Raw genomic sequence first — 23420 nt, 5'->3', positions numbered from 1 at the left:
TCTCCAGGCTTCACTGTAAACAGTTTGGACAAATATTGAGAGCGTTCATTAATTTATAAGGATGTCTGTGTAGTTTTTGGACCTGGGCCTCCACTTATTTGATATGGTGACACGCAAAGCTTTCCATTAGATTTGAGTCTATCAGCGGCAGTGCACAGAAAACATTCGCTAAGTCAAAGTGACGCTGTTCGTTCCAAGCTGAGGGAAGCATTTGGAAACGCCACAACAAATGCTCCTTAATAGAAACGCACAGGCTTATGAAAGAAAAACACCTTCATATTCATACACAAACACATAAGCACACTTACACACACACAACTCCCTGTCTGTTTTACGCACACACACCAAATTCAATTTGGAAACCATCATCTAGCTGCAGAGAGGTGGACAGGAAAGTCATATTAGGGCTGGGCGATATGGAGCAAAAAATATATCTCGATATATTTTGCTATATCTCGATATACGATATATATCTCGATATCTTTACAGGAAAAATAACCCCCAAAAAACTACTGCAAAAACAAATATGGCAAATATTACATGTTAAGGGGCCTATGAAACATTTTATTTTTTTTCTTCACCATATGTTTTATTGTTACCTAATTCTGTGTTTTAGCATGTGCAATTATTTAAATGCATAAAAACAACTTAATTAGTTAAAAACCATTCTTAAAATAGCCTTATGTGAAATGTTTTTTTCCCTTCAGAAATTCTGTGTATTTACATTTTTCTGATTATCAAATGAAGGCATAAAACATTCATTTAATTTATCTTTTAATTATTTAAAATTAAGCAAACTTTATTTTTTGGTAAACAAAGGGGATTTGCTATTAAAAATAAAACGGGAGAAATGTTGTGTGATTATTCCTTATAAAATTATGTTCGTTTCATTTTAATAGTAGTAGTATTGGGCTATCTGTACAATAGTAATAGATTTCTGTCAAATACTTTTATTTTGACGGGTTTACCTTTACAGTTCTGTGTATGTGATACCACAGTCTATGATGTGATATGAGCTAGTCTTACTCAAATCAAACGGTCAGATGCTCATGAAGTGACTCTCAGTGCAGTTCTGGAGATGTTCCTCATGTGTTCACGTCTTTATTTAGAGAGAGGAAAGACAATGAAATCAGCGCGAGCGTTATGCGAGCTTCCGTGTTTAATGAATGAAGACGCGCTTCTGCTCCATTCGTTGACACAGACACGCAGAACATGCAGGATTCATATTTAAATAGACTTTTCCGGGTTAATATTTGCAGATATTAGTCCATTTCGCGATTTGATGTAAGTGCATGACCGACTTTTGATTAATTCATTTAAAATTTGACCAATTCCGTACCATTCCGCGTTAAACTGTAAATTCAATTTTTTATGACTGGATTCCGCGATTCCGTCCGCGTTTCATTGGGCCCTACAGTAGACATCTGCCTGCCGTTCGCCCTACGCCTTAAAACTGAAGTATCTCCATATAATTTTTTTTTTTTGACTAGTTCTCTACACGCGAGGTGAGAGGGGACAAAAGCAAGGAGGCGGGGGGCGAGCGAGCGGGGGCGAGCACAGCACAGGGAAGGCAAACAAGCAAAGTGGCGGAATCAGAATATAAACAATATATCGATATATACGATATGTCAAAATCCATATCGTGTTTAAAAAATATCTCGATATATTTTAAATATCGAGATATCGCCCACCCCTAAGTCATATTGGTATAATGCTCATATTATCAATCATCTTGACGTTTTATTGGCTTTATCACTGAACATGCCATTAAAATGATGTCTGGCTCAGACTGTCAGGGGCAAACATTAAACAGACCAGGATTAAAATGCACATCTCGAACAAATCTCCCTCTCCCTTTTAAATGACTTCCCAGTCAACAGCACAAGCTGCTTTAGCCTTTGAGGAATGCACCAGGTGTTATAAGTCAACACTTTCGGTGACAGAGATTCAAAAAGATGAACTCCTGGATCTCCTTTAGCATGTGCGCTCCTCATCAAAAGTCAACGACCAACTCTTCAAGCAACAGACTGATATCCTAATAATGGTGATCATAAGAAAACATTCATATTACCGCTTAAACCATTAAAAGTCATTTTGGTGGTTCGCAGGACTGTAAGGACAGGAAATATCCATAATTCAATGGATCCTGACAGTTAAAAGCGTGTAAATGGATGTTTAAATACGACCGCTGTAGCCAAGCTGGCAAATACACTATACAACTAAATAATTCTCCTGTACAGCATCTTATCAGAGGTAAGGTTTAAAATACAGACATCAAGAGCAACGGGCAAAAGTATTCACATATTAAAACTTTGTACTTATTTAATAAACTACATGCATTATATGGGTCAGAGGACACATACAAGCATCTACGATAAAGAAAAGGACAAATCTTTTGAAAATCATATGGGATACACTTGTCGTTTTCAGTACATCTTAAATGCATGTCAGTGTATACTTCGTGCATAAGGTATTCATATCACTGTAATTTTATAATAATAATTAATTAGGCAAATTAAAAAATAAGACACAATATTAGTGTCACTTCATTGACCCATACTGTGAACGTATTTGTGTTGTAAATAAAGCAAAGTATTGAAGAATGTTTCTGCTTTCTTGTTATTCATGTGGACAATTTGCATCAATTTGCTTAAAAAAAATTAATGTACAGTTAATTCATTTTCAATGCAGACATTGAATTAAACAACATTTTACGTTAAAATGTGTTTGTCAATGTTAATGACTTTTGTTCAGATATTTTTGTTAAAACCATCTATATTAATAGTTCACCAATAATACAATAAAACCTCAAATTTAAATATATATTAGCATTAACATTTTCAAAAGAAAATTTCTCATTTAAGCCACAGTGAATTGTTTAAACATGCTATGTCAAACTTACTAGCAATTTCAAAGTAAAATTGTGTCCTTTTTTCTAGTATACACTATATCATTTAATATATCCCACTTTATAATAAGTGTCTTTAACTATTGTGTACTTACATTTAAATAAATATTTGATACAAATGCACATAATGTGTACATATGTTTTAACATTGAACTTGCATTTAAAAATACCTTCCTGTAATTACTTACATATAATTAATTTCTATAGTTATCTAACCTTAACCATATTCCATCTCAATAGCAGCAAAAGTGTTTTGCAATTCAGCATGAACCCAAAAGGTACACTTTACCTAACAAATTTTTAGGCAAGATGAATCTGTTTGTTTCGGTGACAGTACTGGGTGAAGCAATGTAATTGTTTAGGGGCAGAACCCCTGTTTTTCTGAACAATTGAAAAATGGGTGAGAGTTTGAAAATTCAGCAGTCATTATTCATGCAATTTTGTTTGGTGCCTCTAGCAGTGCAAGAAATTACACACTTCAACTTGAAAATGAAGAGCAGATGAAGTACAGCCATTAAAATAATCTGATTACACATCTAAATCTCACACATCCGCTTTGAAAAAGCAAGATATTAATCCAAAACCCAACGAGCTACGCCTCTTCAAAAGCATTTCTTTAAATAGTGAGACCCATTCCATCTCCTCGCTCTCCATTCCAGAGCAAAGCAGTTGCTCCAGGCAACTCATCAATACTGCACTGCTGCACAAAAGATGCCCAGTTCATCGTACTTGTAATATGGTGAAAATCTCCTTTTGTGGAGCACTTCACATGCACTCATGAAATATGTTATTGTGCCTATCCTCGTCCCTGGCGAACAATGATGTCCTTTCTACTGCTGAGCAAGGCCTGGAGACACTCTTCACACTCACTCAATGGACTCCAGTCACCAAACATTGAGCATCACAGCTTTAGACCATATTAAAATAATGATGACATCACACTTCTGGCATATTTCCGCACAAAGAGAACGAGTGCATATTTTTGCACACAGTTGAATGTGGAGGAAGAGGCCCAGCTGAGCAAACTCAAAGTCCTGTTTAATATCCAAAGCTCTTCTAGTCTCAGTTAAATATAAAATGATCTATGGGCCGCAGTGCTCTTGATGGAGAGCCTTGCAGAGTTGCATCATTCTCCATAATTCCATTCATGAGCCTTTCCCCATCTCTTATTGGCCGTTTGTCACATTTCTCCCATTATTCATTGTGTTAGGTCAAAGATGGATTCACTAGGATAATGCATCAGTTCCAGCTTTCCACTCTAAAGAGACTAGCACATAATAATGTGTATGAACAAGGGCAGGCGATGATATTTGTCTTCATATTGAAACAAAGGAACATTATTTAGATGTGTTTCATGTGAACAGAGTAAGCTATATATTGATCCATGAGTGTGGCAAACTGCTTGAGGATGGCAGAAGATTTTTGTTTGACAACAAAATGGTTTTTGGTTTTGGTAGGATAACTATACAATATCAAGAAAAGAGATTCTCAAAACCAATATCATGTCATTATGCATTCTTTTGTGTGTGTGTGTGTGTGTGTATACTGGCCGGCAAAGGCAAAAGACTCAGAGTGTGAAACGACTTTAAAGGTTTTTTATTTTTCCAGCTAAACTACTTATAGGTAGGATGCTGATAATTTAACAATTAGATGTTTTAGTAGTGGTGGGCGGTATGATCAAAAATTTATATCACAGTATTTTTCTAAATTAAACCAGTTTCAAGGTATATGGCGGTATTTTTTATTATTTTTTTTTTCATGCATGACCAGGTGTAAACCACATTTTCTACTGACTGAGAGAGGAAATGGGCTACAGCAGTAGATTGACTTAGATTGCCCTATTTTATACTTTTATGATTATTGTAGAAAAAGGCGAATACTTCCCGTACCCACTATATAGATAAAGTCCATGTTTAGATTTGTATTTATTTATATGTTAGGACGAAAGTTTTTTTTTTTTTTGAGCAACTGGGATAGTGCCCCACTGGGAGTTGGTAAAATAAAAACTTGTGGATTGATGATAACGCCAGCAAACAGGAATAATGCTCAGAATGCTTGTGGATTAAACATTTCCGATGATGTTCATTGCCATGGACTGATTTCATAGGGTTACAAGAAAACGTAGGATATGGATTTAACTGCAAACTGTTAGTAGGCTGCTGATGTTATGTTTGATCATGCTAGCTACTGTTAAACAATATTAGAATGCCGTAACTCAATATCCAAAAAATGTGGAAGAGACGTAACTCGTGTTATAAGATGTTCTGCCTTGGTTTCTAGGGCTTTTCGAAGTTACAGTAGAGACAACCCATTATTTTCTTGGAAAAACAATGAAATTAACTCAAGATAATTATAGACATGATAAAAGAGTCTTGAACGTCCCAAAATACCAAAACTAATTTTCACCAAAAAAAAAAAAATCTAAGTTACGGTCTTATATATATATATATATATATACACAGTATCTTATATTAGTATAAGACTATAAATTAAATGATTTTTTTTTTAACCAGTGCAATTTCTTTTAGTTATCATTTACTCTTTAAGGTTCTTTTATTGGCATTAGTGATTAAACAGCAAGGTCTTTTATAGTGGAAAAACCTTCTTAATATTATTCAAATTCTTCACATCAAGAAAGAACTATTTTCTGAAAAGTTATTTAAAAACCCCAGAATGGTTTTTAATGAAAATCACTGCAAAAAAATTTAAAAGAAAAAGACAACTTTCTGCAACCATTAATTTTAGAGTGTTCAGTTTGAACTACTTCATTATAAATAACTGTTTTCCGTTTGGCTTTTCAATTCAATTTGAATTGGAATTAAAATGGTATTCTCAATTTAGTTGGGGTTATGGTCAAATTATCACACTGACAGAAAGAATAAAAAATGAACACAAATCTCCCTCTTTTTATTGTTTTTGCTGATAGGCAGACACAAACTCAGGAAAACCAAATGGTGTGTGTAAGGATTAGAGATGCAGGAGGTGTCCGAGATTGAGAGGGCCAGCAGGGGTGGTGAGTGTGAAGAGAGGTGGGAAGGGGATGTAGTGAACCCTCATTTGGGATTTGAGAGGATGCTCCCCCTCAGATGAGTTGGAGGGCTTCCCCTGAGATAACGAGGGGCCTCTTGCTGAGCCGCTGGGAGAAACATCCACCACATGTGTCTAAAGGATAACAGCACCTCCACAGGAGCTGTAGCCAGAGAGCTTTCAGCATGGTGAGAGAAGGGCAGGATGAGAAATAACATCTCTCAATGAACACAGGCTTGAGGGAGGGGGCTCAAAGCTTAATACTTAGATTGAGTGTCTGTCTACCTGAACTGAACATTTGGACCCGAGCACTCATGAATAAAGGGATATGCATATGAATGCAGTTGTAACTGTCTCTTGTTGTTCACTGGTCTTTTAAAGGGACAGGCTCATCATTTACTCACTGTCATGTTGTTCCAAACCCTGTAACATACTTTCTTCTGTGGAATACAAAAGCAGACGTTTAGCAGAATGTCCAAGCACCTCTCTTGTGTGCAATGAAACTGGATGGGGACCAATGACTGTCTAGCTCCACACAGGACAAAAAGCACTGTAAAATAATCATAAAAGCACTCCAAACAACTCAAATTATCTCAAATTACTCAACTCAACAATATACTTCTTAAGGCCCAGCTATACTTCACTTTCTGCGTGACGAAAATTGCACCATGAGGACAGTGCATGGTAAATATACTTTTCAAAGTATACTTTGGACTAGATGCCATATAATAGGCTTTGTTTAGAAATCGGTTACTAAAAAAGGTTATCATTAACTAATCATTGAAGAGATCACTGTATGGAAAGGAACAGCTTTAACATCTTCTATAAAAAAAAAATTCCTTCTATGTTCCAAGGAAGAAAGCAAGTATTCTGGGTTTCCAAAGACATGAGGGCGAGTAAATGCAAACAGATTTTTCAGTTTTGGGTGAGCTATTCCTTTAAAAATGAGATCTCATAACACTTAAGACACTTTCATGGTCTCCTGTTTGACCTTTACTTGAATCACGAATCACTCCTGACTAAATGTTTGATGTAATAGTCTTTCCATGTATGTTTGATCCAAAGATTATGCAAGCAGAAGTTTAGTCTGATGAAACCATGAAGGCGCTCTCCTCCACAGAAAAAGCTGTGTAATGCAATGCAGCACATTATGAAACGCATTCATTCAGACAGTTACTTAGCGTCATGCGAATTACAATCTCTCCTAGTTCAAGCAAAATAAAAATTTTATTCATTTTGCATGTTTCATTAAAACTTGTCATGCCCTCATAAGAAATCTGGCCGTCCTTTTGTAGCTTCTGGATATTCCTTTCATTTTTAGCACCTACAGCTACCTCCCATTGGTTTCACAACTTCAAAACACACCTCATGAAAAAATCAGGAGTTATCTGACATGTGTCCCCCTCCCCAGATGGCATGCCAACACCAAAGTCCAGCATTGATTTTCTGTAAAGCAACGCCGGATTAGGCCCCTTTAGGGCTCAGCTGCCTCGGCACGGCCTGAGGGGCTGCTATAAAGCTAATAATTAATTTAAACTGCCTGCCTGGCATGTTGAAGGATCCACATTTGCAACACACCACCAACCAGTTGTGACTACGATTCTATAGAGAGAACATGGTATTTATATCGCCAGCATGTTGGACAAAGACGTGTGGTCATGGAGCGTAATTTCACAAAACGACCTAGTGATGCACGGCGCGACTTATTTCTAGCCAGTAATGGCCTGAGTGATAAGTTAAGATGCAACTCCACTCTATTCTTCTTCTTCATTTTGCACACTAAATCAAACTTTATATATAAATTCTAAGAAGTTCATTAAGAATTTTTCAAAAATTGCACTTATGAACATTCCTCAAAAGAAAACAAAAACAAATGACAGGCTTAAAGCACTAGGGCTGTGCGATTAATCGAAATCTAAATAAAATCGCGATTTGAATGTGCGCGATTTCTAAATCGCTTTATAGCATGATTTTCTGCAGCCCCGACCTCCCGCAGTACGTTATCTGAACCAATCAGGATGCAGCGCACTTAAGTGGAGCACGAGAACAGAGCAGACTGGGCATATGCCTAACTCCAGGTTCACACACAGTGACAAACTCCAGTGATGCGTAGCCTTTTTTTTTTCCGAGTCCATGTTAACAGATCAGAACGTTCACACTGCACTCGGTAAAAGATGAGAACAGAAATGGTTATAGATAGAAAGGTGCGCAAAGGTTTAATATCTTGTGCATGAGCACAGAGAGAGTGGTGAGTGCACAGGACACGGGTTGAGTGAGAGGAGACACGTTGTATGGCAGTGTATATCTGAGCCTTATACAGTCTATGATCTGAGCACACGCGTCTGGTTTTATTAACAGAGCAAAGAAAATCTGCGTGCGAGCAGATAGATTCGCACTCGTGCATTATTTTAATGTGCTTTCGAATTACAATAATGCGCTCTCGTTGCTGCTTCTGAACCGCGTACACATAACTTGCTGTATACGCACTGCAGACGGAGTACGTGTGAACCTTGGGCAATAAATATATTAGGCAAAACATATAACACCCGAGGCACCACTACAGTGAGCTTTATGACCAATGCATGGCAAAAAAAAAAAAAAACATCCCTGAACACGGGTTTTATTTTTTTATTATACTTTTTTGCCATATGTCTAGATTTTGTTTGACATCTTTACTTAGTGATTATTTTGACTTAAGTCTGTTTCTAGAGACATGTTACAACTTTTTGATAAAGCTCTCATTGGTTTTCTTTTGGAAATATGTTTCAAATTTAGACTGAATGCATTTATGACTGTAAAGCATGTCTGTGTGTGTCAAAATCGTAATTAAAATCGGAATCACAAAATTGATCAAAAAATCCAGATAGATTTTTTTTGTCCATATCACACAGCCCTATAAAAGCACTATATGATTTTATCATGGTTCAAAAAGTCGCTGATCAGCTTAAACACCTCAAAGCAACTGACTGCATATAAATGTAATAATCATAATAAATGCACAAAATATTTTAATTGTGACAGGCTCGATGGTAATATTTCATTAAACATTTTATTTTTAAAGGTTTAAGACAAGGTAAAGGTTAACCTAACTTTAAGAGGTTATCTACAATGATTTCTAAGAACATTTCAGGAATTCAAACATACAGCCCAAGAACACACAAAATATGGGTTATGAGTTTAGAAGCATGTTGTTTTCTAAGTAAAATCCTACTTGAGACTATATTACTGGTATTATTAACCCTCTATGGGACATTGTCTTTACAAATGATGCCAAGAAAAATGCCTTTAAAATACAATATTAATCTTCAACGTTCAACCAACAAAATGTAATTTTAGTAGTCATATGACATTTTTGGTAAGAAGGTAGTAAAGGAGACATTTTATTAAGTCACATGCTCTTAAGTCTCCATAGTGAGCTAATTTTAGAATAGAAAATACAGAAAATACATGTATATCAAAAATGCATATAAATTCAATAAAAAAGAAAAAAATAGCATTGTTTATCCAAATGCATTTTCAAAATTATTAATATTTTTATTTATTTTTTGGTCATTTAATACTATTTTATAAAAAAACATTTGCTCAAAGACCAAAAACAAAGTCCTTTTATAGGATGCATATTTTGTGTAGCCAGCATTGGCAGGCAGTATAATAGCTTTTTTTTTTTTTGGAAGATGGAGAGACAACTCGTGTCTATTTTAGAAGGTAATGATGATAGTGATAGGAGTGCATCAGAAAATTAGGTTGTAATAAAAAAATATGTTGAGGAAAAAGGATAATAGAAGCAATGGGGGTAAGGGGAGTGATGAATAATAGGTTGCTGTGGAAGTCTGGTATTTGCATACATTATCATATGCCAGTTTGGAAGATGTGATCCATACTACATCCAGACATCAGGAAAGATGCCAGTGTTTATTGGCATTACTATTCTGAAAGGTAGTGATGCTCAAAAATGATGACTGCAAAGTCAAAATCTAGTAACATGTGGGATTTGTGGGGTGCACTGGAAAAAAAAGTATCCTTGACTTTCCCTTCTGCTGTGATAATGGAAATTCCAAGATAAAACACAATTTTAAAGTAGTTTTAATGCTTTTGAGACTTAGACATGGTTTCCAAGCAGTGAAATTGCATCTAAATGTGTCAGGTTTTAGACATTTTTACACGCGAGTTTCAAATCAAATAGCAGCACAAAACAAAATTGAATGTTTATAAAGATTTTTAATGTTTTTGAAGCAGTAAGACCTTTTCACCTCTTTTCGGATACTGAAAAAGAATTGCATTGTGTGTGAAGTTTCAGAAAATTTGTCAAAAACAATTTACACTGATGAGACAAAGTCAGTTATAAATAACAGAACCCTAAAAAAAAAAAAAAGGTCAAAGGTCATATGTAGAAAACAAATGTACAATGGGGTGAAATAAAGATGGTGGACAAGAAGTTTCAGCTATAAATGCATTTCAAACTGCAAAGTATTAATTAAAATAAACAGTTGTATCCATTTAAAATGGACTTTTACCCTATGTACGTGTGTGTTATTTATATATTATATTTATGCATAGAGTGCTCTTCATTGTGCATTTAACTTTTCAATATGCCAACACCCAACTCTTTCATTTGCGATTCAAGTAGGGTAGGATAGTAGGCAGAATCTATGAATATGCAATTCTCTCTAAACCAAGCACTAACAGAAACAGATGGTCCACGTCACAGGTCTATGAAATCCCTTCTTTCCCTTCAGTGCCAGTGAGAGCTCTTACAGAAGGTCCACTAAAGGGATTTCACCTGAACCCCTTTATCTTATTGATGCAAACTCTCCTCAGGTCAGACGCATACTACCGGTGTAGGGGCAGTCTAGGATGCCTGTCTGAGAAAGTAGGCTCATGAGGATATCCCACCTCCTCCCTCTCTTCCAGTTCTGGGCATTTTGATGCCTTGCGCTCTCAGTTCTGAAACGGACTCTGAAGACCAACAGACCCAGACACAAACAGACAACTCTTTCCTCAAGACCAAAGCAGTCTCAGAGCCGAGGGGAAAAAAGCTTTAAACATCACCAAATATCCAGATAATAGAAGACTCCTGGCCGAGATGTAAACGATGCCTGCAAACTTTTATTACATGACCAGTATGTGGTATATAGGCAAAAGGCAGTAAACTTGGTGGGGATGGGGGGTAAACTAAAGTTGATGTATTAAAGTTAAATCATTCGAATTCAGCATTTTGAGCTGAACATGGCACACTTCTAAATTAATTTTCATGACCACATGTTTGTATTTTTTGCGATATTGAAAATGTTTGAATTATTTCGGTTATGTTGCAGATGACTTCTGATTTCAGTTATGCCACAGATTTATTAAACTGCCAAAGACATGATATAGTTACAATACATTTTATCTTATAATACAGCATTTTGCATGTCACAATGTATGATACTCAAAAGCCTAATTTCCACCGAGCGGTACGTTTCAACCGTACGGTACAGTATAACAGGTAATCACTTCTGTTTCTAATATCAGAAGTTGTGCATGGTACCAAACCGTACTCTACCATTTTTTTGGGACCTTTACATTAGGGTACATAGCACTGTAAAAATTCCAGCAGGTGTTAAGAATACAACGCGAGTTGCTAACCGATTACAAGATCACAAAAAAAATATATATATAATACATATATATATATATATAAAAAAAAAACTACTATACACCCATTTTTAAAAATGATACTAAATTAATATATGTCTACCATTTTCCATACAATGTTTTGTGCAACATAAAGCTGCCATTTTTTTAAGGAGGAATCTAGTTGTTACGTGCTTTAACTGTGAAAAAGCTCTAAGTGACTCTGAAATTTGTGGGGAAATGTTTTGCAGCTGTGTTCAAAATCTGCAGCAGCTGTTTAAACCCCTGTATGGTTTTGGTATGCTGGCCAAGAGAAAGAAAAAAAAACTGGGATGATACACGTTTGCAAAGCAAATGATTTGGATAGTACCCTCTAGTTCATCACTCTCCAGGTGGCACACCACTGTTTAACAGAAACCATAACACTGAGGCTGACTTCTTATTCTGGGCAGCATCTATCCCCAAACTGTTACGGCAAATATTTTCTAATAACGATGAGTGCTTGGAAAAGTAAATTCCTAATGACAGAGTTCATAGTGTGTTTTATGGTGGCTGGACAAATTCACACAGTGTTAACGTTTATCACAGCACCCAGTTGAGGAACTGCCCCTAAACTTCAAAACATAAGAAGGCGCTACAATCTTCTTTTCAAATCTTGGCAAGATAAACCCAGTGTATCTGTCTCCGCTTTTCAGAACCAGCACACTATGAGACACTGTGGGAGACAAAGTGTCATGGAGCAAGCACGTTGAGAGGATAGTACAGAGAGGGAACCCTTTGTTCTGTTTCCAAACTGCTAACCTCCTTTTTTTATCCTTTGGGAAACTCCAGGGGGAAGTTAAAGTATGGCATGCTCTTTTTTTGCTTCAAAGGACTAATAAGTTCCATGCCTGTGAGTTGCTTACATCATTAATCAGCGAGATGGCTTTGCGTGATAAAGGACGTAAACTGGCAGCGAACCATGGACTAACACAGATTTAACGTTAGGCCTGTAGCTCCGCACCCACATCATACCAGCAGCCCAGATGCCAGCGCTCCAGTCACAGGTCAGCCATGCATCAACACAGCGAAAATACCATTTTACTAAACATGTCAGCGATGAATTAAACATCCTTCCTCATTAGCATGATGTTAAAGCCGTTTGTGGATTAAGTTTTACGATAATCAATCAACATGAATCAGGGCCTAAATGTGAAGCAATATTGACAGACCCCTTTCCAAAGCGAAGAGAGAATGATGTCTAACTCGTTTGTTTCTAAACATGTCAAAACAGAGGAAGGGAGTCAGGCACGTATGCCATGTGGGGCCCCATCAGGTCAGGCTATAAAAATCCATCACTGGCTCTGTGCTCTGCTAAGGAAACATATTGTAGATTTTAAGAGCCTTTTTATTCAGCCAGACTGTGTACTAAAACTAATTGGATTTCTGTCAATGGAAAAATATATCCCTGGGAAGACTTTGAACTACATAAGGCTGACGGCACAATAGCCCATGAGGGACCGACTCTTCCTCCATGCCAAACGTGAGGGAGGAAAATTAAACCAACGGTCAACATTAAATATTAAAATAGCATGGTATTGAGTTTTTGAAAAATGATGTCAGGCTCACTCATTTGGTTCACCAACACAGTGAATTAAGCTACATTTAGTGGGTGATAATTGAAATCATAGCTGTAGTCATTACCGCTGACATGCCTCTAAATAATACCCTATAAATTTCCCCTCCGTTTTCGGGGGGCTCTGTGACAGCTGGCAGGGCCTGAGAAAAACAAAGTACAGAAACTATTATTCTCCCCTGTGTGACCGGGCCTTCCTATTCCTCTCTTCCCTAAAGCCAATAAAACGTCAGCTTTTATTCTAACCCTCCAAAGTGCTGGCTGGATGTCAGCTATCCCCTCTAAAGCCCTGCCACAGAAAACTGAGGGCCTGTAAATCACTATGTCACAGACACACCATCCGTCTTCGGGTTTACAATAAAACAGGGATGCAGTTATAGAGAGAATGATGCCCATGCCCAATATAGATTTAATTTGAACAAAAAGAGAACATAAAAGACATTCCCTTCCATTCAAGACCAACAGTTTGAGATGTGCCTGGATGGGCTGTACAGCGTGTTCAAACAGATATTTGGCTGACGGAAATACTGATTATGTTTTAAAGATAATTATTTTGCCACCAGGGCTCTTTTGTTGCACTGTAACAGGAACTGTGATTTATGCTACGGTTGTAATTCAAAGAATATAAAGACTTTTTGGCATCAAACTGCAGAACATTTATTGCACTTCCGATTTGTGAAGATGATATTGGACAGACACGTAAAATCGTTTTGCACTTAACTCGTTTTTTTTTTTTTTTTTTTGGAATAAACATCTACCTCACTGAAGCCATTCTTTTATTTGAGATGACAGAGCTGCAGTCTTTGGAGCGTTATTTCAAAACCAAAGTACACGAGTCAGCAGTCAGAACTGACATTTACAATGTCAGAGATAAACACGGGGTGATTAGTGATCATTTGACTAAGCGGAGACCTTTCCACCACTCAACATGGAATGTTCCTGGAAAGTTGAATTAGAAATTAGATTTAGAGACATTTCGTTAGAACAACATGTAGCAGAACGCATCTTGAAAGCTTTTCTTATTTAGTGGCTCCTTTAGTTTACAGTACAAGTCCAAACACTGACGTCAGTCTGCGCGTTCATACCTGTGCTTTAACTTTTGCCAACCAGACGGGACAGAAGGACAGACCTCTAAATGAACACAATATTGCTGCGGTTTGGCAGTAACATGTGGAAGAATTTTGTATTTTTTTTTTATCAGATACCAGATTGTCATCTTACCAAAATACAGAAAGCATGATTTGTCTGCAAGAACTTTTCAAAACTAATTTGGTAGGACTTGACGATGTTCCCCTCTCGTTGGCTGGACAGAAGACGCTGCCTGTTTTGGCAGCCGCAGAGATATTGCACATCAGCTGCATTTTATTCTTCTAGGGGCAATCAAGTACAGCTTTGTTTATGCTTTGGGCAGGACTGCGACGCAAAAGAGAAAAGGACGTGTGGCTCCTCAAGTTAAGGCCATCTACATAAGAAACGGCTGGAAATATCAAGACAAGATGAAGGCATCCCTTCCTGTTGCCGTTAAAACAGAAAAATAGCAAAGACAAATATAACTGGAACTAAAGCTGAGCCACAATCATCTAAATCAACAATTATTGAAGTCCAACTTCACCAAAATAAAGGGTTTATTAATGTGATTTCAGTCAGACTACACAAATGAACTTTTTTAGTCCGACTTAAAGTCTGTGTGAAGCAATATTGAATGTGTTTATATACAAATATGTGGAGACCAAGCTGTTTTGTGAATTATCGCAACCAAGTAATATGCATTTACGTGACAAAGGCAAAGCTAGCTAGCAAACTGTAGGCTGTATTAACAAACGATAATGAAAGTAACTCACGATTGAGCGGGCGAACCACTGATGCTAATGTGCTCTAGTTATGTGGTGTGTTGGACTTAGAGCTGCACGATTAATCGTTAAAAGATCGCGATCTCGATTCAGACACCCTCTCGATCTCATTTCTAAAAGACGACGATTCCCCGAGTCTGTTAAACCTTTGACAAAGTCTTACCGGATCATTCAAATCCGTGCGCGCACTGCCGCTGACACAGAGAGAGCTCTTACCATGTTTGGTTAAGAAACATCTTCACAAACAGTCTTTTCAACTACACAGTATTATATCTGTCTTACAGTCATTTATATTATCACAGAAATACTGGGATAAAGTTTATAGTTTGAATATAAACATTGATGTCTATATGGCAGCGATCAAAATATAACAAATCCCCTTTTGAAAGTAGCTACTGCGCTTTAAATAACGTTTGTGTCGATTGCATTGTTTCACCAATAGGTGGCGACAAGTGTCTTAATTTATTTGTCAATGAATTAATTTTTCATTCAAGAGAATCGTTCAAAAACGCTGATTCATCCAGAAATGAAACAAGTGTAGTAGGTTTATGAGTGAGTCGTTGAATCAGTGATCTAAACAACTTTTTCATCATTCTAATATTAAAAAAACTGGGGTTTTAAATATATTATATATACACTACCAGTCAAAAGTTTTTGAACCATAAGATGTGTAATGTTTTTTTAAAGTCTCTTCTGCTCACCAAACTATATTTATCTGATCCAAAGTACAGCAAAAACAGTAAAGTTTTGAAATATATTTACCATTTAAAATAACTGCTTTCACTTGAATTTATTTTAAAATGTAATTTATTTCTGTGGTGTGCAGCTGTATTTTCAGCATCATTACTCCAGTCTTCAGTGTCACATGATCTTCAGAAATCATTCTAATATGCTGTTTTGCCATTCAAAAAAAACATTATTATTATTATTATTATTATTATTATTATTATTATTGAAAACAGATGAGTAGATTTTTTTCAGGTTTCTTTGATAGAAAGTTCAGAAGAACAATAATTGTGTGTAATAGAAATATTTTGTTATAAATGTCTTTGTCACACTTGATCAATTTAAAGAATCCTTGCAAAATAAAATAATTAATTTATATACTTGTGATAATGATAATGTTAATAGTAATAATAATAATAAAGAATCGTAGGAGAATCGTGATCTCTATATGAGATCAAAAAATCGTGATTCTCAATTTATCCAGAATCGTGCAGCCCTAGTTGGACTTGAAGCAGCGGTGAGCAGTATGACATCAAAGTACGGCGAGAGCGAAAGAAGATTCGAAAGCATAAGGAGTTTCTGCTCTCATAGCTCTTACGATACATTGATGTCATTCAGTGATTATTATGTGCAGCGCTGCTTCAAGTCCAACACACCTCTTTATAGCATTAGGGGAGGGGCCATGTTGAGTGGCTCCAATGCATCAGAGAGACATGATTTCAGGCCCATCCAAAAAAAATGTGAAATACTATTTAACAGTCTAACTCCACAATTCAGTACTACATCGTTCACAGTCTTTGGAACGCATTTTCAGCCATACATTTCTAAAGTGTTTAGAAACTATTCTCTGTATTGCCTTTTCATGGACTTTAGACTTTTAAAGTGTGTGTAAAGATACTTGATGACTAACAGATAGCAATGCATGAATTTTAATGATGCGGATTACAGATCAGGCCCGAGAACAAATACTGTGATTTCAGTCAAGATCTCAATCCAAACAAGAAATTCTCTCTTTTGTTTAAAGTCATGTTTGCTTTGACCTTAAAGGGTTAGTTCACCCAAAAATGAAAATTATGTCATTAATGACTCACCCTCCTGTCGTTCCAAACCCGTGAGACCTCAGTTCATCTTTAGAACACAGTTTAAGATATTTTAGATTTAGTCCGAGAGCTCTCAGTCCCTCCATTGAAACGGTGTACGGTCTACTGTCCATGTCCAGAAAGGTAAGAAAAACATCATCAAAGTAGTCCATGTGACATCAGAGGGTCAGTAAGAATGTTTTGAAGCATCGAAAAAACATTTTGGTCCAAAAATAACAAAAATTAGGACTTTATTCAGCATTGTCTTCTCTTAAACTGTGTTTCGAAGATGAACGGAGATCTTACGGGTTTGGAATGACATGAGCGTGAGTCATTAATGACATAATTTTAATATTTGCTTCATTATAATTTAATATAATGTAAAACTTTAGCATAACTTGGTCATATTTTCACTGTGGGGAAAAAAACACACGCACACAACCACCACACACTAAACTTATTTAAATTATCCATTAGCAAAGCAGCAAGTAACAAACATGTCAACTATAATGCATCCAAAATGGTTTCTCTGTACTCTCACAATTTTGCCTGTCAGCTCATCCTCTCTTAAAACAATCACAGAGGTACAAATTTGCTCTGAGAAATTAAATGAGATTTCATTGCTTTATAGTTGATTTCTAAGAGCGGCACCCTGAATGAAAATGCATAAATTCCGTTTCTGCCACTTGCGCCCGTCTAACAAACTAATGCAAGCCAAACGGTCCCGGGCTGTGCCCAAATATTAGCGCTAAATAAGCCTGATAGATCAAATATGGAAAATTCCCATTTCCACAAAAGCATCAATTTCCATACCCTCTGCGGGCTAAGTGATTTGACGACTTCATTTCGACAGTTTCTCCCTCGTACTCTTAACTGACATTTTATCTACATACTTGCACAGCCGCAGATTGAACACACCCGGAAGACAATGACAGGCCCTTCTACCGTTGTCACTTCTCATTTCCGCAAAGAGCGATGCATTTTACTGGCTTATGCCAATAATAGCCCCATCAAAAAGGAGACTCCACCTTGCTCTGATGTTGAGGGAGCACTTCATGTCGCAGGCTCTCATTTGTCAATTAACAGGAGCCTTCTGGTGTTGGTGCGCGGGGGCTTGAAAGACAAAGTCTCGCCCGTGACGAATGAAGAGAGACAGATGAGTGAAGCATGAGCTGGAGTGTAATACTATAATGTGCTTTAGATATGAATATAAAATGACATTAGTGACAGTCCATACAAGGATATATTTCATTTCTCGGTGTACCCAGCCACCGTACTTTGTCTTCTTTGTTCTGTTTTCATCAGACTACATGCAGCTCATTGTGACAGGCTGTCTACATTTAAAGCAGAAAATGCAAGTTAGGATATTTGATTTGCCATCAAGACATATACGCATGCAGGTGAGCACAGGTTTTTGTGTGAGTTAATGAAGTATCTTATGCATAAATAATGATCTCAAATTTCAAGAGCGCTTCAGTCCAGCTGTGTAGTTACGGACCGCGATTGTGCCCTCGTCAAGCCACTTCTCCCCTGCCCCTCTGGTGGTCTGTGCACACCACTGATTTAACATTCTGTTGGATGCTTGGCTGTTACATTCAAGCTTTATACAACTTATAACAGTTTCCCTTTGAAATATATTCTTCTTGATTTGGCTGTTGGCTCATATGCAAGGTGGCCTAATAAACTGAATCTTATAGCAAACAGACTGTCAGATGTCCAAGAGGAATTTGCAGCTGCTTCGTTCCTCTGCATGACTGAGGGCCATCATGTTTACCCCCTCATCTGGACAGGGCAAGACAAGACCATTACATTCCCTTTGCTTTCACCTTCCACTCCCCACAAAGCCAGGCATGTCTAGTACACTGGAAGGGACACTATGACAACAATCTCCGACAATCTCTGAGATTACTCCTCCTGTCTATGATCGAATACCTTTTCATGGCTAGTCTTAAGAAAGGTACAGTTTCACCTTCATACCAACTCAACGATAAAACCATACAAAAGTCACCTTGTGAAAGGTCTGATAAACTGAATGTGATTTCACATGCGTGTTCGCAGAGATTCTCTCCGACACCTCTCACATCAGCTAACATAGCCTGGGAGTGCACACAGTGGTTTTGGGCTGTGGTACATCACTATGTCTGATCACTGATCATCTAACTTCCATTTAGAGAATTCAAAAAAATAATAGCTCAAAGACACCATGACTGAACTTTTGACTTTATTAATTGATCTTCACAGGTAGCATGTAAGATATTATGATGTAATCCATAACAAACAACAAAAAAATTATTTGATACATTCTCATTAAATTAGGAAGTCTGAGATTAGGTAGAAGCATATTTATTTATTTTTGAATGTCAATTTTTTTTAACTAGTGGATTATTATTTCACACAAACATAAATTGTCATTATTTACTTATTCACAGGTCATTCCAAAACAATAAGTCTTTTCCTTAGTGTTTTGTTTGAAACCCAGTCACTTTCATTCAAAAGCAGAATATTTTCATTCAAAAATATATATTCTGAATTATTACTATAGAACATATAAATATTAACATTCTAAAATATATTGTATTGTGTTCCATACACTTAAAAAAATACTAGGGTCTTCATCAATTGTGGCCTAATGACTAGAGAATCAGACTTATAACCCAAAGGTTGTGGGTTCGAGTCTCGGTCCCAGCAGGGATTGTAAGTGGGGGGAGTGAATGACCAGTGCTCTCTTCCACCAATACCACCACTGAGGTAAAACCCTTGAACCCCCAAATGCTCCCCAGGTGCCGCAGCACATGGCTGCCTCCTGCTCTGGGTGTGTGTTCACTGTGAGTGTGCACTTGAATGGGTTAAATGCACAGCACAAATTCTCAGTAAAGACACATACAAAAGAACCTTTCCATCACTTTGTCATGTTCACATATTTAAGTCCTCATGCTAGAGGGCAGGATCTCTGTCTATTAACTTCTTACTGCGAGTTCTTTGTGTGAACATGGCAGAAGCAGCAGTGAAATCCTGACTGTAGCCCACATCCTCACTTTATTCTGATCACATGCTTCCTTATAAATTAAATTTCACACTGAATGTAACCCTAAACCCAACAAAGCATATGACCAAAACAGCTTCAGTAACAGAACCTTCTGTTCTGCTCAAAGGCTCTGAAGTGGTAAAAATAAACTTATTTCAGAGCCAGCTTTGGCTTTCGTCCTTTGATAGGTTAATATACAGACGTCAGAAAGCGATACTTTCTGCTGACAAGCCCTATTGCCAAAAATCATCGGCACTGTAAATCCTCAAGTGTTTTAATGGAAAGACAATGAAAATGACATTATTCTAGAAGCGTTTCCATTAATAGCCTATGTGCCCAACTATTCTGGTAATTATCTTATGGTAGTTATAAATGATTTCATGATATCATAATGGCTCAGCAAAGGCAATAAACCACAGTGTAAGCGTTTCTATGTGTAGCAATGCTGCGTATTTCACTATGTGTATGGTGAAACTATTCGGCGTAACTACATTACAGCAGAAACTGATGCAATAAAGAGCATTTCATAAAAGAACAAGCATCACTCCAAACCACTAACTTCATGAACACTTGTAAATACTGATATCTTCAATCACGAGCATCTTCACCAAATGCCAGGTCACCAGCCACAAATGCTCATTAGGAATATTAATGCACCGATAAGCGTACATTTATGTGTGACACAGTGAAGCAGCACAGGATTAGGCAATTATTAATGTGACATACTCCAGTGCAAAGCGAATCAATTAAATGGACGAATCCACATTTTCAGCACAGATAACTGCCTCAAGACGACAATTTTCACATGACAAAAAGAGCCCCATTCAGAGTCCTTCAAGGCCTGACAGGTCAAGAAAAGAAGTCTGAAACAAAGGCACCTTATAACCATCATCTCCTCTCTTTTAGTTGTCAGATCAGCTTTGCTAGTCCTGCTGGTGAAATGGCATCCCCCTCCCCAGCTGCCACAAGGTGCTTCTTCATGTCCTGTCAAAGGAATCTTTTATTTTATTTGCTCAGCATTAACATGTCACATTTATTGATCAGGCTTTTTATCTGGCCACAGCATGGCAAGCCGCTACTGTACCCGCCGTTCTCTGATGTCTCAATGACATGGCTGACGAAGTAATGCACATAATGCATGTATTAAATTGCACTTAATGCAGAGGTGTGACTGTATGCATGATAGGTAGATTGAATCAGAGATGTTGTATGCGGTTGGGATCCATTGCCAACATCCGCATTCAAGCAACATTTTATTCTATCTTTCCAGGTGCTATTACAAAAGGCAAGATTACTTTACCACGACATATACCCTGAACTCTAAGTTAATTATCCCAAACCTTACTTACTAGAGGAGTGCTGGTTCCAAAAACGTGTGTGTATATATATATTAAATTAAAAATTAAAATTATGCATTTAGCAGATGCTTTAATCCAAAGCGACTTACAGTACATTCAAGCTATCAATTTTTACTTATCATGTGTTCCTGGGGAATCGAACCCCCAACCATGCGCTTGATAGCGAAATGCTCTACCAAATGAGCTACAGGAACATATATACACACACACACACAAACACTTATGTAAAACTACAACTATATTGTAATAATATACATTATTGTGCACAATCTTCCACGCCCACTGGAGTCTTGTCATTAGGTCGATCATGCACTGATAGCTCTGAAGTAAACTAACTATGAAACAGACCCTGCTCCGGAGAAAGTTATGTTCAGAGAATAAGTTTGCATAACCTGGAAGTTACCTCTGTTTCTGGAACAAAAAGCTGAGAGTTTATCTGCTTACTTACCCTTAAACATACAAGGGTATTTCACATAACACCCCCCCCCCCCCCCCACCCCCCCCCAGACAGGATCATGTGGGTCATAATCCTGTTGCAAAACCTATGGGGTAAAACGATGTCTCTCCCTCCTCTGGTCCACACAGGAATCCATTATGTGCAAAACAGGTGCCATGCTTGTCATCGCTGTCTCCCATCATCAGGGACATCCTATTATCATGGCCTGTTTAGAGCCACACTCAGACACAAACAATAACTTACCTCAGTTGGTTGAAGCTGAGATCTAATCTTCTTGCCACTTCTCCATATTTTCCCCCAAGAAAATCTGGAATGTCTTCCCAGTCATGTCCAATGCAGGACACCTGGATAAACGCAAAAGAGAGAGGGAGTGATATCAGTTTTGTTACACAGCTGGTACTTTGAATTATTGTTCTTTTAAGAAATAGACCTTCTTAACCATTACACTGAACTGATGGAGAAAAGTTATGTATATAATGAATATTATATAAAAATGTTTGAAGTTGTTCAGCCGTCCATAAACATGTGACGGCTAATAATCAAAATATAACTATTGTGTGATTGTGTGAATAATGTTATAATATTTGAGCTGTTTAAAATAAGTACTTGTCATAATATTTTTGCCTAGAGTTGTCTCGCGACATAGAAAAAAAAAATAAAAAAAAATAAATAATATATATATATATATATATATATATATATCCTCTGTTTTTATCTACATGACTCAGCATGACTTCACACACACACACACACACACAAAAACATACTCTACTGTCTCCTGGTTGAACAGTATAATACAGGTCACGGCACAACGTGTTTACAGCATTTCACTTACCTGACTTCCATTCACTACAACCATTGACTCGTTATATGCCATTGTAGTCAAATGACAGCTCGGAAGGAAAGCCTCAAACTCAGACCACCACAGATATTTTTCTGCGCATACGATTGAAATGTTTTCTTTATGTTTTCAAACTAAACTTTTAAACTACGCTCCGTCTGAAGCTTTACTTGTCTTCCGCGTGCTTGTGTCAGCTGATCTAGCACGGAAGCACGCGCCTCTTTTTCAATTGCTAAATCTGAATCAGCTGCTTGTGTTACCATGAAAATAATGGTGAGTAAGCATTGCTGCTAAGCATCCAGGCAGCTTTCTTTTGAAAAAGTAACAGTTTTAGTCACTGGATGTTGGGGTAAGTTTGCAAAGTATGAATTAAAATTGTTCCACAGCGCATACTAACTCAGAAGTCATATTTCACTGTATTATACATTCGCAAATCATATTCAGCTGTTCTATATGATAAGTTCATATAATCGCTTAAGTTAAGATAACACATTAAAGCTTTATTATTGTCGTTGTATGACAGGACACGAAGAAAGAGAGACGCACAAAAAAAGCTTTGGTTGGGAGCGCCGTGACGTCACATCGGATCCTCCCACAAGCGGAAGTTTTGGACGCGCGCGCAGTGTGGAGACGAGCAGGGTCTTCTGATGGCGGCAGCGCAAGAACACTAGAATAATACATTTTCTTAATTAGGCTGTTAAAATGTGCTTCATAGGACATCATTGGAAAACTGTTTACATGATCATCTTTATAGGAAATGAAAGGATTGTGCCTGTAAATGTTCATACCTGTCGTAACCCATCGGAGCGCGTATGTGTGATTTCAGGTAAAGTGGTTCATTGTGGTCTCTTTTACCAAACTTAAAGATAGGAAATGATTTGTAATGCATATGTAACGCTTGTCAAAGAATAACTCATTTTT

General features: G+C 37.2%; 1 protein-coding gene across 3 annotated transcripts in view; it reads right to left on the bottom strand.

Annotated features, from left to right (window-relative positions):
* The window catches only part of lrmda (leucine rich melanocyte differentiation associated), a 262778-nt gene extending 240136 nt beyond the window's left edge, over positions 1–22642 (bottom strand). For all 3 annotated transcript variants that reach the window (XM_052613529.1, XM_052613530.1, XM_052613531.1), the window contains exons 1-2: positions 22494–22642; positions 21902–22002 (exon numbers count right to left, since the gene is read on the bottom strand). In XM_052613529.1, coding sequence (XP_052469489.1) covers positions 21902–22002; positions 22494–22535 — 143 coding nt within the window. In that variant the 5' untranslated portion in view covers positions 22536–22642. The remainder of the gene's footprint in view (positions 1–21901; positions 22003–22493) is intronic.
* Positions 22643–23420: the final 778 nt, after the last annotated feature.

Source organism: Carassius gibelio, chromosome A13 (assembly GCF_023724105.1).
Source record: "Carassius gibelio isolate Cgi1373 ecotype wild population from Czech Republic chromosome A13, carGib1.2-hapl.c, whole genome shotgun sequence".
Lineage (NCBI taxonomy): Eukaryota > Metazoa > Chordata > Actinopteri > Cypriniformes > Cyprinidae > Carassius > Carassius gibelio.
The sequence above is the reverse complement of the archived record's forward strand: the minus strand, read 5'-3'. Positions and strand labels throughout refer to the sequence as shown.